The sequence below is a fragment of the Coffea eugenioides genome, chromosome 4 (genome assembly GCF_003713205.1).
Source record: "Coffea eugenioides isolate CCC68of chromosome 4, Ceug_1.0, whole genome shotgun sequence".
NCBI lineage: Eukaryota > Viridiplantae > Streptophyta > Magnoliopsida > Gentianales > Rubiaceae > Coffea > Coffea eugenioides.
In genome coordinates, this window is record NC_040038.1 from 9,060,880 (window position 1) to 9,075,878 (window position 14,999).

General features: G+C 33.1%; 1 protein-coding gene across 1 annotated transcript; it reads right to left on the reverse strand.

Annotated features, from left to right (window-relative positions):
• Positions 1-4,415: 4,415 nt before the first annotated feature.
• On the reverse strand, positions 4,416-6,803 carry LOC113769562 (G-type lectin S-receptor-like serine/threonine-protein kinase RKS1). The gene is made up of 5 exons (XM_027314043.1): positions 5,896-6,803; positions 5,596-5,806; positions 5,255-5,492; positions 4,983-5,133; positions 4,416-4,898 (listed from the first exon to the last, which is right to left on the reverse strand). Exons 1-5 carry the CDS (start codon positions 6,787-6,789, stop codon positions 4,593-4,595), a joined length of 1,800 nt encoding a protein of 599 aa, XP_027169844.1. The 5' UTR covers positions 6,790-6,803; the 3' UTR covers positions 4,416-4,592.
• Positions 6,804-14,999: the final 8,196 nt, after the last annotated feature.

The window sequence follows — 14,999 nt, forward strand, 5'->3', positions numbered from 1 at the left end:
TTTATATTTTAAAAATAAATAAAATAATAATTTTTTAACAAATAATAAAATATTAGGGATATATGTGTAATTTTACTATTAAAATAAATATATATATATATAATTGAGCTCGCGAGCCAACGAGCTTAATGTTTTTTAGTTCAAGCTCGAGCTCGAGTTCGACTTAATTAGTTCGAGCTCGATATTGACCGAGCTCGAGTCGAGTTGCTCGCGAGCTGATTCGTGAACACCCCTAGTCAGATTGCATACCATCCCCATCGGAGATGAGGTGTCTATTGTTAATAGGGAGTGAACGGACTAATGGAGGACCGAACAGGCCAAGATATCCACAGCACCTATAATTATCTATATATTTTCATCTTGTAGCTTAAATTTTAATTTTAGACACTTCATAACGGTACACTAATCTTTCATGTCTGTCTCAATTTGATTCTTTTGTCAACCGTGTTATGAAAATCGTCAAAGTTTTTATGCATGGGAACTCCACACACTCCACTCCGTACGCCAACTTCCATTTTACAACCTAACTAGTATTCTGGCTTATAATCACATAACAATAACAAATTTTTATTTTGCTACATGAATATTAAAATCTAAATGTTTTAAAGAAAATATTATTTTCTGTCCAAATTTATAAAACATATTGATCTATATAAAAAATTTAGTAGAATGTGTTAATTATTTTCTATATTGCATTTATTTTCAACTATAGTTTGCATGTTCCCACCCCTCAAAGTAAAGAAGGTATTATGGGATCATAAGATAGGTTTACTGACAATTTCAAGTATTAGATGTCAACATTTGATAGTATCGTGTATAACATAATTTGATCCAATAAAAATACATATAAAAACAAATCTAGATATTCAACTCAAACTCAAAATATAAAGTTTAGAATATTGGAAAAAGGTTAAATTTATTCAATTGCAATTAAGAGTGAATGATTTTGCATAATCATACTGTTTGCATTCCAGGATTTGCGTCGCAGATCTACTCCCAAATCCTAAACTTCTAAGGCCATGTTTTCGGATCTGCAGACAATGCAGCTAGATCTGTGCACAGATTCTTACGGCAGCCATATAATTGCTTTTAGTTCGTTTTCCATTTTTAGTTGTAGTTTCTTTTTCTAATTGATTTAGGACTTGTATTGTGTCAGGTCATAGAAGGGCATTGTTATTGAAACTTTTATCAATTATTATCAAATATATATATTTTTTATTTTTACCAAATTCTCTTAAGTTTTCTCAAGAATCTTCTTTTAATAGTTGATCGTGAATTGCTATTTGGTTACTTTTGAAAATCGTTCATATAACAATTTCTTCCTATCTACTTTCACGTCGAAACCTTTCTTTCCCAATAGTTGCCCTGGTTGCAAGTCAAAACTACATGTCAAGTGTGTACTGAAGTCGATTTGCGACCAAGAAAGTTGTCTCCTTACACTGTCAAGCGAAGTAATCATGTAATTTCTCAACCCCTTCTCCAATGTGAATGTGGGATTCGAATTCTCTGTGGGTATAGATTCAATCGTAAAGAACTTTTATAAACGATCGAAATTTGTCCAAGAGTTCGACAAGTCCCAACTCGAATGGGCCGATCTCGGCTGTTAAAAGTTCTAATCCAGATATGTGAAGAAGCACTTTGATGTTGTCCTGGTATTCGAATATTGTGGACAAGTGTTAGTGAGTTCCTGTCTTGACAAAAAGACTTTAGACTGCATAGAATCCGGATACATGAAGATGCACCTCGATGTTGCCCTGTTATTTTCTTTTATTAGTTGTCACTAATTTACTCTACAACAACTCTAGTCTATGCTAGAGTAGGAAAAGTGTGAGTGAGTTCTTGTCAAGATGTTACCCTCTTATTCGAATATTGTGAAAAGTGTTAGTGAGTTCTCGTCTCGACGAAGTCTTCCGAACACTGTCATCTTCCAGCTAACCATTAATCCCTTTTCCTACCACTCGTTGTCCTTCGTTGCGTAAAGAATTGGAAACACAAGCAATGACCCACTCAGGATATTTGTAGTAACATGTTTTGCCTTTGTCAAACAGATGTATTCGAAATACAATCTGTAGTTAGAATAGGTCTTGGTCTTTGATATTTTGGTTTTTACTTCAATAATTCCAATTCAGATCCAACGCAAAAGAATTGAGAATGATTATCCGCAGATGCTACCCTGGTCCCTAACTGAAAGGTAAAGGCCAGCCGGCTTCTGACCTTTCTCTATCTGCATTGCCATTTACCACTCGCAATACGAATTAACGGGTAAAGTATATCTCCATTGAATCCTCTTCATTAGTCTCTCCATTTATTTACATTTAAATTTATATCCTTATACTATATAAGATTGAGTTTTGGTCAAAGAATAGGTTGGATTTCAACCGCATAGGTGGGGGCTTTCTGGGAATGTGAAATTTTGTGTATTAGTTTAAAAGCTTTAGGTACAAGTTAAGGAAGCATGTATTTGGGTATGTTTACTGAAATGACCCTATTTTAATACATTTAAAGCTGTCATTGATGAGCTATCTGGGTATTGATGGAATGCGTAATTAGTGTGCAACCGTTTTTGCATTTTGTGCAACCCATATATGCTTGTGTATTGGTGTAATTACCGGAATATCCCTTAACTACCAATAATTCCGTTTTTCAGCCGCAAATAATCGTTTGAGATGTTGATTTGTCTGAAACATTTGAATGGCAATCGGATTTAGGAAATGAGCGAACGATTTCTCTATCAATGGTAGGAACCCATTTCTCTATCATTTATAATCTGCATTTATGAGCCACAAATGTTGGTCATTTTATCCCTTTTCAGCTTCAGAAGTTAAGTTTTTCCTTTTTGCCTTTGTCTACAACGATTTGCCTCATTGTTTTCTCTTCCATCCGAGCTCAACTTTGAAATTACCTATTATTTCGTCATTAATTACACCCAATTCAATTGCCGAACCGTGTTGGTATCTTAATGCCTAAACGGTTGATTATCAGTTTCTCCCTGTTCGCATTCTAGGATTGAGATAATTCTATCTGGCTTCATACTAATCAGCTCAGAATGCTCTTCAGTCCCAGCTACTCCTGGTGGTTCAACGTGAGGATAGATTTCACCGCCCTCCCCAATTTTTCAGTTCCTCCCTTAATTTTGTCGGTGTGTTCTTAGTACCTACAATTAGCGACTCTTATCGCGTTGCCTAGCTGCAAGATAGCATTTTTCGCGTTGCCTAACCCCAATTGGTCTGGGTTGGTTATAATCTTATAGGTTTGGAGCAACAGCAAGAAAGAACTCTCGGTGGGGATTCTGGAATAAAGTTAGCTTTCTGTGTTACTCTGCCTTTCTGCATTATCAACGACCTTCAATTTGACACAGTTTTATTATAACGCTGTATGAATTGATTGATTATATCGTTTATCTTTTCATACTCAATTTTATTTCTTCTCACAATGTACTATTGTTTGTTCAACAAAAAAACCTCCTTCCCCACAGGCATCAAACACCAGCGCGATGCGCAGGCACTTCCCCCTAGTAATATTATACATTTATGAAATAGTGTCATTGCTTTTCTTTTGATCTCTTGATCAACATACTAAAAAATGATATTTGAAAAAATATATTTTTGATATTCAATTTACATGGAATATTTAAGCAATGAAAAATAGGTTAAAATTGTGACTAAATTTGCAATGACTAATCAGATGTCAAAACTTGGTCAATTTTATATGAGATTTTATGTATAACTAACACAAATAATTAAATATATTATGAATAGTATTGATTTTTAAAAATAATTTTTAAATTAATTTTATTGAAATGTAATGGAAAGAAATTCTCTCCAATGCAATAGAGAGGAGTCTAGTAACAAATTAAATATAGGTACCTCCCTTTGTCCTGTTCTAAATCTATTTTGGGATAATTTCAAAAACTTCTCCTCAATCTTTCACAATTTTATTTTGGAGATGTTATTGGCACTCTTGAAAAAGTTTCTAACACTCCATTCCCCCTTTATACTTTTATAAAGGGAGGATGGAGTGCTAGAGATTTTTTTAGAAATGCTAATATCATTTTCTTTTTACCCAGACCTCTTGAGATTTGAAAAATTAAACTAACCTCCTTTGATATTACAAAAAAAAATTGTATTAGCCTTTATAAAATCTTGAACACCTGACAATCTCACTTCATTTAGTGATCTTTATTTACAATAAGCAACTTTCAAGTCTCAATCACATGCTCATCTTGTTAAATCTTGTTAAATCCTCGTGTTAAACTTCGAATATTCACAATTGATTTTTATTTCCAATCATCAAATTCCATCAATTTTTTCTCCCTTAAATAGAGGTACTTTTCTTCCTATAAATATTTACTATATAATTTGTGTAACAAATGAGACGGAAGCAATATGGAATATTCAATAAATTTTTTATACTTACATCATCATATAATTTAAAAAAAAAAAACATCATCATATGATTTAAGGAAGGTTTCAATAATTATTAAAACCTCTGGGGAGGTTCCTAAAATTATACCTTCTGTCTCAAAGAATAAAATTTGTCCCAACTCCCAACTTGTGTAACAAAGCAAGAATATACGCCTGGTCAAGGAAGAATCATCGGCCCACTTTATCTGAAACTGTGATGGTGTTCACAGAACAAAATTCTGGATTTTCACGTAACTTGGCTTTGTTGAGGCTTATAATTTCAGAAAAAGCTGGTCGCTTAGGAGAGTCAAGTACCATTGATCCATTGAGGAGCATAGCTGCCACATCTAACATTGTTGGTCTATCTGCTGCATTTTCTTGCACACATAACAAGCCAACACGAACATATTGTAGTGCTTCACTCCTTGGAATCTTTTCATCCAAACAAGAATCAATGATCTCTGAAATTCTTCCTTCTGTCCATAAATCCCACACCTGAAATGTGACAAATGATCATTCTCAAAGGATTGGAGTAAAGGAACTGCACCAAACTGAAACTGAAGTGTATAGGCTACATACGTGTCCGATTAAGTTTAGGTGACGATCCGAATCACAGAAAGAAGTGTTCTTCTTTCCGCTTATGATCTCAAGAATCATGACTCCAAAGCTAAATACATCAGACTTCTCGGAGAAGATCCCGTCCATGGCATATTCAGGAGGCATATAACCACTTTTTTTTTTCCTCGCAAAAATCAATTATCCCAATTAGCTTAGGTAAGATATCAGAAAATGGATATTACTAGGAAGCAATACATTGAAACGATAAAGAAGATGATATTCCTTCAACTTACTATGTCCCTACAATGTTCTTTGTACTTCCGCGCAATTCATTCTCTCCAAAAATTCTGGCAGTTCCGAAATCTGAAATTTTTGGATTCAGGTCCGCGTCCAATAAAACATTGCTCGTTTTCAGATCTCTATGGATGATTTTTAATCTGGAATACTTGTGGAGGTACAGAAGCCCTTGAGCTGCCCCTTCAACAATTTTCAACCGTCTTTTCCAATCCAATGTATCCCGCTTTGCTGCATCTTTAGACAAAGTAGACCCAATATTTTTAGAGTATTCTGATAGTTGTAACCATAAATTAGATAAGCCAAAACATATCAAGGTAAATGGAGTGCTGAAACTTACCAAAAAGTACTGAACCTAGACTGTTATTGGGCAAGTACTCGTATACTAATAAACGCTCTCCTTTTTCAATGCAATAGCCCAAAAGTTTAACAAGGTTCCGATGCTGCAGCTTTGAGATCACTTTGACTTCATTCTTGAATTGTTCAATTCCATGTCCTGACATTCTATTCAGTCTTTTAACAGCAATCGCTAGCCCATTAACCAGCTTACCCTGAATTCCATGTATCTACGTTAAAACTAAGCAAATAAATAGGGTCTTTAGACTTGAAAATAAATTGTTTCGAGACATATTTATGTTACCTTGTAGACAGGACCAAATCCTCCTTGGCCGAGTTTATTTTCCTCAGAGAAATGATCTGTCGCAATATCTATGCTTGTAAAACTGAAGAACATTGATTCATCATCCCCTTTGTCATCAAGCTCTGGCGTTTCTGAACCCATGCTTTGTCGACGATATCTTAGTATTCTCGACCGCAGTTTGCAAAATAGTATAGCTGTCAGAAAAGCGGCAACAGAAGCACTAACAACATATAACACTACCCTTGAACTCTTCGATTTCTTTCTTCCACTGGGAGGTCCAATAAGAAATGAAGGAGAACCAGGAGCGAGAGGAAGTGAAGGGCCAGAAGCAGCAGCCTGCATACTTGCTGTACTTTTCTGGCTCAACAGAGAAATCTCAAGTTTCATTCCAGATGATAGCCGAGTATGATGAGAAGGATAATCAAAGCTTTGCCAAACGGTACGCCCAGAACTTGATCTCAGGACTAAGTTCCCGTTATCAAGCAGAGTTGCTCTAGTCTTGCTGATCATAACTTTCTGTTCAGCATTCACAGTGAATACTGCAACATGTGGGTTTCCCTGGCTATAAACCTCTAGCCTTCCACTTTCATTCATGGTTATGGCTGAAATTCGAGGCCTGGATGGTGCAGCCAGATAACTATTGGCAGCCCAGACATTGACTGAATGCTTCAGATACACGAACTGAATTACCAAGATTGAAGAAGAATGGTCACTCAAGAACCGAAAACGCTGATTGGAGGACTCCAAGATCTCTCCATTTTGTAATTTTAGAGATTCACTAACTCCTAGTGTGTCTTTAGCTCCAGAAAGTGTACATGTTATGGCAATAAAGTAAGCAATAATACAAGAAAATGTTACCAAATGGCTGTTTGATGTACTGATCATTCTTGCCATTCCAATAGGGCAACACTCATATCACTAATGCTTCTTGATTTTCCCTTCTCTACATTCGAATCATTAAGTAGGAGTTGAAACGCCTTGCTCCAATGCTAGTCTATTTGCTACAGGCTGACAACGAATCAGAGTTTGTCCGTAGTTAGAAACCAAGCCAATTACGCATTGACCGTTCCTACCATAGGCCTGCTGTCCGTGTCTAGTCGAGAAATTGACACATCATGAACTGGCCATGGTTGAATTGATTGTGGTCCAAAACCATTTGGACTAAGAAGCACAGACCACGCGCTTGGCAAGGAGTACTCGCCAGGCCTGAGAAAAATTCTACACTACAGCAACTGTACGTGCAATTCTTCATTCGAATTTAATTAACTTTTGTCTTCACTTCTCCCATTTTGGTATTTGCAGCACTTTTATGAAAGGCTTGCCATGTTACTAAATTCTAATGTGATCTTTCAAATGTTACACTAGGTCTCACTTACACTCATTCTCCCTAACAATTTTGATTTTATAACAGTACTAGTTTCGTTCTTGGTTCATTTACAACGGTGATTTGTATTTTTCATATTTTTTTATTTTTTATTTAACAGAAAATTTTATAAGACAACTTAAAATGCTAGTGTATAAAAGTGAATAAGACAACTTAAAATTTTATAGTATTTGTAATACAAGGATTCAAATTAAACACATTAAAAATGGTTAACTTATAACAACTTAATATTTAATTGTAATTGAATATTATCCTGTAGTTGAATTACATTTAGTCTAATTAATAGTGGTAAGTTAACATATGAGTGAAGGATGTGTTGTACACAATAAGTGCAATTACATATGTGATTGTTTCATGACTAAAAGGAAATTCAAAAGCAACAAACTAATACTTGATGAACTAAATTTCTATTCGAAGTATTAAATGCTAAGATCAGTAAATTTGGAGAGCACTTACAACACCATGATTACATGCATACTACTTTGGACTACATCCATTTTCAAAGGAGAGAGAATAAGAATTAATAAAAATGTATAGGAATGAATGGCTGTTTATACAAATTAAAAGATATTTAAGTCAAACCCAAAATATAAAATTTTGAATATTGAAAATAAATCAAATTTAATTGAATTGCAACAAATAGTGACTGATTTTGCATAGTTGTACTGCCCATGTTCCATTATTATAATTTACATTTTACACAAATTAGAGTTTCATTCAATATGATGGTTAATTAACTTAAGGTTGTCTTTGAATGATCAAAACATACTCTAGACACCAAATTTCTGTCAATTTTTAATATTTTCTCAAGATTTTCTATTTAATGAATTATTTATTTTCTAGCATTTTAATGTGCATTTTTCTCATTTTTGCAGGTTTGTTTTAAAAAAAAAAAAACAACAACAACAAAAAGAAAATCAAAAAATCAAAAAAAAAAAATCAAGTCAAAATCAAATTATTACTAAACTTACACATTTTCATCATTTTCCCCACAAAATACACTTAACCCATTCCTACACTCAACTTTCTTGTCATTTGGTAAAAAATAATCATTTTGACCAAACACACACACAAGCTCCTTTTTTTTTTTCTCTCCCAATATTGACTCTCTGGTCTCTCAGACGAAAAAAAAAAAAAAAGGCACTCTAGCTCCCAGACAACTCTCGGCTCTCGGCTCTCTCTCAATAGACCACACACAAAAACACTCCACTCTTCCTCCCTCTCAATATACATCCCTCGGCCCTTTCTTTGACTCACACTAGAAAACACACAAGAACAAAGCTCCCCATTTTGGCCTTCCTTAAGTTCTCAACGGAGAGAAAAGGCTAGACGAAAGAAACTTTGGGAGCCAGGGAGATTCGCTCAAGGTGTGGAAATTGTATCAAACATTTTGGTCAAGGAACCTACATTGAGTATAAATAGGGTAATTTGACTCCGTTTAGTCACCACTTCAAAAGGGAGGTACCCCATTATTATTATTTCAATATCAATTACATGCTCTTATGTGCTCCTACGTGTTCCTATGTGTTTATATATTTTTATATGCTTTGTTTATTTGATTTGAATGTTCATTTAAATTTTCTTATGTTTGTTTAGTTAATTTTATAATTATTTGAGAGGCATTTAAATACCTCAAAAATGTAATAGATAGGATAATTAGATTTGTTTTATTTTATTTCCCCTTTTAGATTGTAGTTAGGCGCTCCCCCGATGTAATAGATAGGTTGTGTGATTATGTGGCTTATGTGTTACGTGCCTTACCCGCTTTCTTTAGGATTTTTGCATCTAGATATTATGCTTATATGTTACGCGCTACGTGCTCTTATGTGTTTATTTGTTTTAATTTATGCCTACTTGTCTTATTATGTATTAAAAATGCATGACGTCACCACACTAGTCCAACGCTAGTTGTGGCTTCTCCCTCCGTTTACTTGCTAGTCCAACGCTAGTAAGGACTTTTAGAAACGGGCTAGTCCAATGCTAGACTCTTGGATCATTCTTGCGTTAGACTCATTTTTGTGTGATGTTCATTACATTTTCACGCATATTTTCATTTTTAGGATTTTTTCCATTTGCATGATATTTCCTATTATATTATCCCCTATCCTCTATACATGTTAATCATGTCATTTAGAATTGCATTTTATTTAGGACATCGTATAATAAGTTAGCTCATTTGCTTGTGCATGATTAGGAGAATTATTTTTCAAACATGAGAAATGGGAGATTATAACTTTTTAGTTTAAATATTCCATTAATCCCTGTATAAGAAAATTATGTCATGAGTTTTTGCCTACCGTACCCTTTATATTGCATTTCCTTTTTCTTGGATCACTTATATCTATGTATATAATTTAATTTCTTTTATTTTATTTTCTTTTAATTTCATCATTTGCATATTCGTGACACTTTCAAGGAATTATTTTGGCCTTCGCAATTAATGCGATTGGTTCAATTAAACTCTTGAATGAATATTTTGTCCCTTTCGATATTTTTATAAATTTAGATTTGCATCTGACAGGTGCCGAACCTGTGCAATAATAAATACTAAAAAGTCCTAATTACCACCACAATTAATTATAGAACAAATCCGAGTACTGGAGCAGGGACCCTAGGTGTGCAATGGGTTACTTGATTCACCCTGTTCCCGAAGAGTTTGCTTGATCCGATATACCAGATTTGTCTATACAGATATTAATTTTGCGTACAATGGCAAGCAGGGTCGATTCCACAGGGAGCGTGTAGGAAATTATTTCTTTCCAAATCAATAAAATGGGGGATGATTATTAGGATGAAACTTAAAATAAAATAAAATAAATAAAATTCAAACGATAACTCCACAAGTACAATTTATTAAAAATAGCAATTAACAAAATTCTACCCAAAGGATCAACTGCTCAGGCACGGTCCAACTAAATGATCATCGATGCAAAGATATTCCATCCATTCATCACTAGGTTGGTTATAGCTATCAACAAGCTCTGACAACCAGTTCTTCCTTACTCTTTCGACAGTCAAGGTACGACCATTGACTGCTTCTCTAACCAGATAACAACCCTAGGTATGACCGTAGGAATTTAATTACCCAATTGCATTAAAGCTAGAAGAACCCAACCCTAACCAATAAACACGCTAAGAGGGTTTATTTAAATTAGATCTTGCGTTTCCCCATCATAAAGCCAATTATGGTGGTTGCCACGAGGTGTTAACTAAATGAACAATTACGGATTCTATTTAATTAACGTGGCAGTAGGCTATTAAATTAAATCAAATACCCGGGCGTTGATATTCAATTAATAAAATACCCATGAACAATTAATTCAGGAAACGCACGAATAGCAATAAATTGGAAAGAAATAATTAAGATTCGATTAGATCTCACAGATATTATGGACCGCGCCCTCGCGTCAACCTTTGGGTAGAGAAGAAAATTAGCCGTTCCTCGTCGTGTCAATCCCGTGTGATTTAATTGAAATCATTCAATTATTCGACGAAGAATTGGGAAAGGGGAATTAATTGCAGTAACAACAGAGAAGGCCCTGCCTTCGTCTTTGCTTTGGAGCCGCAAGTGTACGAACAAAAGCTAACGTAAATTGCGTAGAGTCAAAACAAAAGCCAAGGAGTAAAAGTGTCGCAACTGAAAAGCTACAAAAGTCTGCAATCGCCTGACCCCTCTCGAAAAGAAAATCAAAGCTAATCTATCCTCCCCCCTGCGTCCCCTTTTTTGTTGTCTTATATAGTGCCGCAGGGGAAATCCACACGGAGCAGAGCTCTTCTCTTCATTGGAGTTTTTATCCCGTGTAGCTGGTCCATGTGGACCTAGTTTCCTCATTCTCATTCCCCCGACGTCTGGCCCTTTCTTTTCTTTTTTAATTGAAGCCTCTAAGAGCCAAGTCACGTCTGACCCAATTGACTGAAACAAAAGCTAGCCTTTTGGAGTTTTAATCCCGTGCTCCTCGCGGTTCACGTGGACCGGGATCCGGCTTTTCGGTAACGTCCGCCTTGTCTGGCGTGGCCACGCCCTGAAATGAAAAGTCTTCTGAAAATTTACCTCAAGATACCATTTTTAATGCTAATCACCTACAATTCACACAAATATCAAATATGAGTGAAATTCCATTTCTTAGCACCATGAATAGCCAAAATTAGGACAAGATGACAATGCAAAATGTGCCAAATAACTGCTCTATCAGCATCCATGTAGGAAACATCCAAACATGATAAAATTAAAGGTTAGATTAGGAAAATTTTGACTAAATCTCGCAACTAGCTTAGACTAGGTTGAAAGGGTGCCTTAGGTTTGAGTTAATCGAACCTTTATCTTCCCTTTCTTCAACCGTGACTCCCGAACCCATTTTCTTTTATTTTTTCAAAGACCTGGAGTTGTCAAAAAGGGGTTTTATTTTATTTTATTTTTGTCAAAAATATTTTTGGGTGACTTGGTACACCAAAACTCAATACCAAGTGGCGACTCCTATTTTTTTCTTAAAAACCCTTTTAGACTAAATTTTGGACCCAAATTGTCGCATTTTTTGAAGTCCCATTCTAGGTCCCTTTTCACTTATTTTTAAATAAGATCATATCTTTTATAAACACCTTCTTATTTATTTTTCCATCGCGAAAAAATGGGGCGCGACACATACATATAGTAACCCTTTGTAAAACATTTTAAAAAAATCCAACCACTATCCATAACAAAGATACACCAAAATACTCAAAATACCCACACATCAATACCCTTTTCTTTATCAACCACACAACATATCCTTTCAAAATCTCAACTAATATAAGTATTTTTGAGAAGTCACTGTAATCCCAAATGAACCTTAAGAAAGACTCAAGTAAGCAAAAATAACAAAGCAACACTATGTCAACAAAAATAACAAAGCAACAATATGTACTTGTATATAATAATAATGAGAAAAATAAGGAAAAAATATAAATACTAATGAAAGTAGCTACTTAATACTGATTTGAATTATTTACTATAAACAAAACCTTATCATTAGCACTGAATTTCAATTATGAAATATCTAAAATAGTACATGAAAAGAATAAAAATTGGGTTTCTCTAATAGGTGTCCAATGAGCACTCATTAATATACTCAATATTCAGCTAACCTACCATATATATACACATATTAACAATTATTACTTTCCCTTATATTTATATATTTTTCTTATTTAATCTTACCTATCATCCTTTGTATTTATTTACTTTTTCTAGTTAATTATATATATTTTAAAAATATGACACCTGAAATATATTCTAACGGGAGCCCAAACCCATAAAAAATTATATATATTTAGCATTGTGTAGTTGTATTTTTTACTTTATTCTAGTACATACTTGTTTCAAAATAGTTCACAGCAAAATCCAAAGGAAGATTTTCAATGCCTGTATTAACTTTTTTTTAACATTATTGATAGACACTAGCCTTTGAGATGGGCACGGGTTGAGTACCTGTCCTATGCACAATTTGGCTTACCTGACTGGCACCTTATGGGTTAGTTATTTTTTTACCTTTACCAACCCTGCATATCAGCGGGTACCCCGTTAAGATAGAATCAAATCAACAGGTACTCGTCCTACCCCACTTATCATTTAATTTTTTTTAAAAATAATTTATACTAATTTAATTTTATATTTTACATATTCATATAAGATTTAATAAAGATTTTTTCTCAAAAAAAGTCTACCACCAAGAAACAAATATGTGAAGAGAATGCAAGAAAAAGGGAAAAAATTAAAAGAATTCAAAATCAATAAAAATTTGAAATAAGGAGCACATTTTTTTAAATATATATTCCATATTAATTAAAATTTTTTCTAAAAACTATAAGATCATGGCCTTTACAAATGAATCTTGTAAATAAACTATAGTCTTTCATATTTGTAATGCAATTTGTTGAATGAAATTTATCTCTAAAATTATTATTTTATAGTATATATATAAATAATAAAAAATGTATGTGGGCGGCTCGGGTATCCGTGAGTTTTTAATTACGTGATTCTAACCCGCCCCATATCTAAGCTGGTACTCGATCCTCTTTTAACTCGATCAGATAATATGAATCGGATATCCTAATTTTTAGATCGGATCAAATTGAATATGGCGGATTTTCAAGTTTGCAGGTATTTTTGCCCCACCCTTAACTATCATAAATAAAGAACATGAAATGCAAAAACTACCATCATTTGTTCATTTCTTTTTTGAAATTGATATTATTTTTTAATTTTGATATTTCCTAAGTTATTTTTTATTTTTTTCTTGCCAAATTAATAGTATGTTTTTGGGTAGTGCCCAACCAAAAAATTAAAGTGTTATCTTTTCATACATAAATTTGTTCTTATGATTTTTTAACTTTAGACAATATAAATATTGTATGTTTATAAATTGGACATTTTAATTTAATGTTTAAATACTAGTTACATATTTAAGTTAGAATTACCAAAGGTCATAATACATGTTTATGTTGGAATTACCTAAAAGAATGACTAGAGCAAATGTTAGTTCTTTTTTGAATTTGATAGTTTGCTTTATCTTTTATATTTGATAAGTTGTTTTCATTTTGTTATTACGAATTTGAAGGATTTCAAATATTATTTCCTTATTACAAATAATCATTTATACGTCCGGTATTGTGTTAATATGTTAAGTTTTGTTAATTTTTTTAGAAATGTTACTCATTCATAAATGCCTATATGAGAAGTATGTAATTTCGAATTGTGCTAGTATTTTGAATGTTGTTAATATTTCGAAAATGTAACTAACTTATGACCGCATCCGTGGTAAGTATGTAATGCAAAGATTGAAATTTATTTATTTAATTAAAAATAAATTAAAAAATATATAAGAAAAAAGATGGGGAGTTGGGAGTTCTCTAAAGAGGTCTACACTAAAATTGTAAATAATTTGTGTTATTAGTTAATTATTGTAGAGTCGTGGGAATTGTAATTAAATTTTTTGTTATCAGTCTAAAATTTTGCAAATGTTATTTGGATAAGTTTTACTTAAATTTGCAACTCTGAGTAAGGGTCAACTAGACATGGGGAGGAATTGGAAATCGTGAAAATTTAATTTGCATACCGGTAACAAACAAAAGAATTTGAAATGGTTTGATTGTACCAAATTGTGGAGGCAATGTGTGTGAATTAAAATAAATGTAAAATTCTAGGAAAAAGAGATTGGGATTTTGGAGATGTGTGAAGGATACTGATAAAAAAAACCCTCCATCTATTACCTATATATAAAGTTAAGATAGTAAGTAAAATTCTTAATTTGTACAACAGGATTGAGGGAAAAATGTAACGTTTTTACATTTTTACAACAGTCATGCATTGATATTTTTCAGTTTGTCAAACCATTTATTTAAAATTATAATATCCTAATATACAAAAAATTTTACAAATCACAATACATGCTATTTGTCATTTGAAGCTAAGGAAAACATTAAAGTAAAAAAATTTACTTGGAGAGAATTATTGATAAGTTGGTTAAACCAAACCTTTTCTGCCTAAAAGAAATATTAAAATAAAAACAAGTTTTTTTATAAGGTAATTTAACAAAAATATTTCCAACCTAAAATATAGGGATTTAAACATGTAAATTAAACAAACTATAATCATTAGATGACATTAATTGAAATTAATTAAAAGATAAAATAATTCAAAATCCTTGAGAAATGACACATATTAAAGTATATATATGCTATTTGT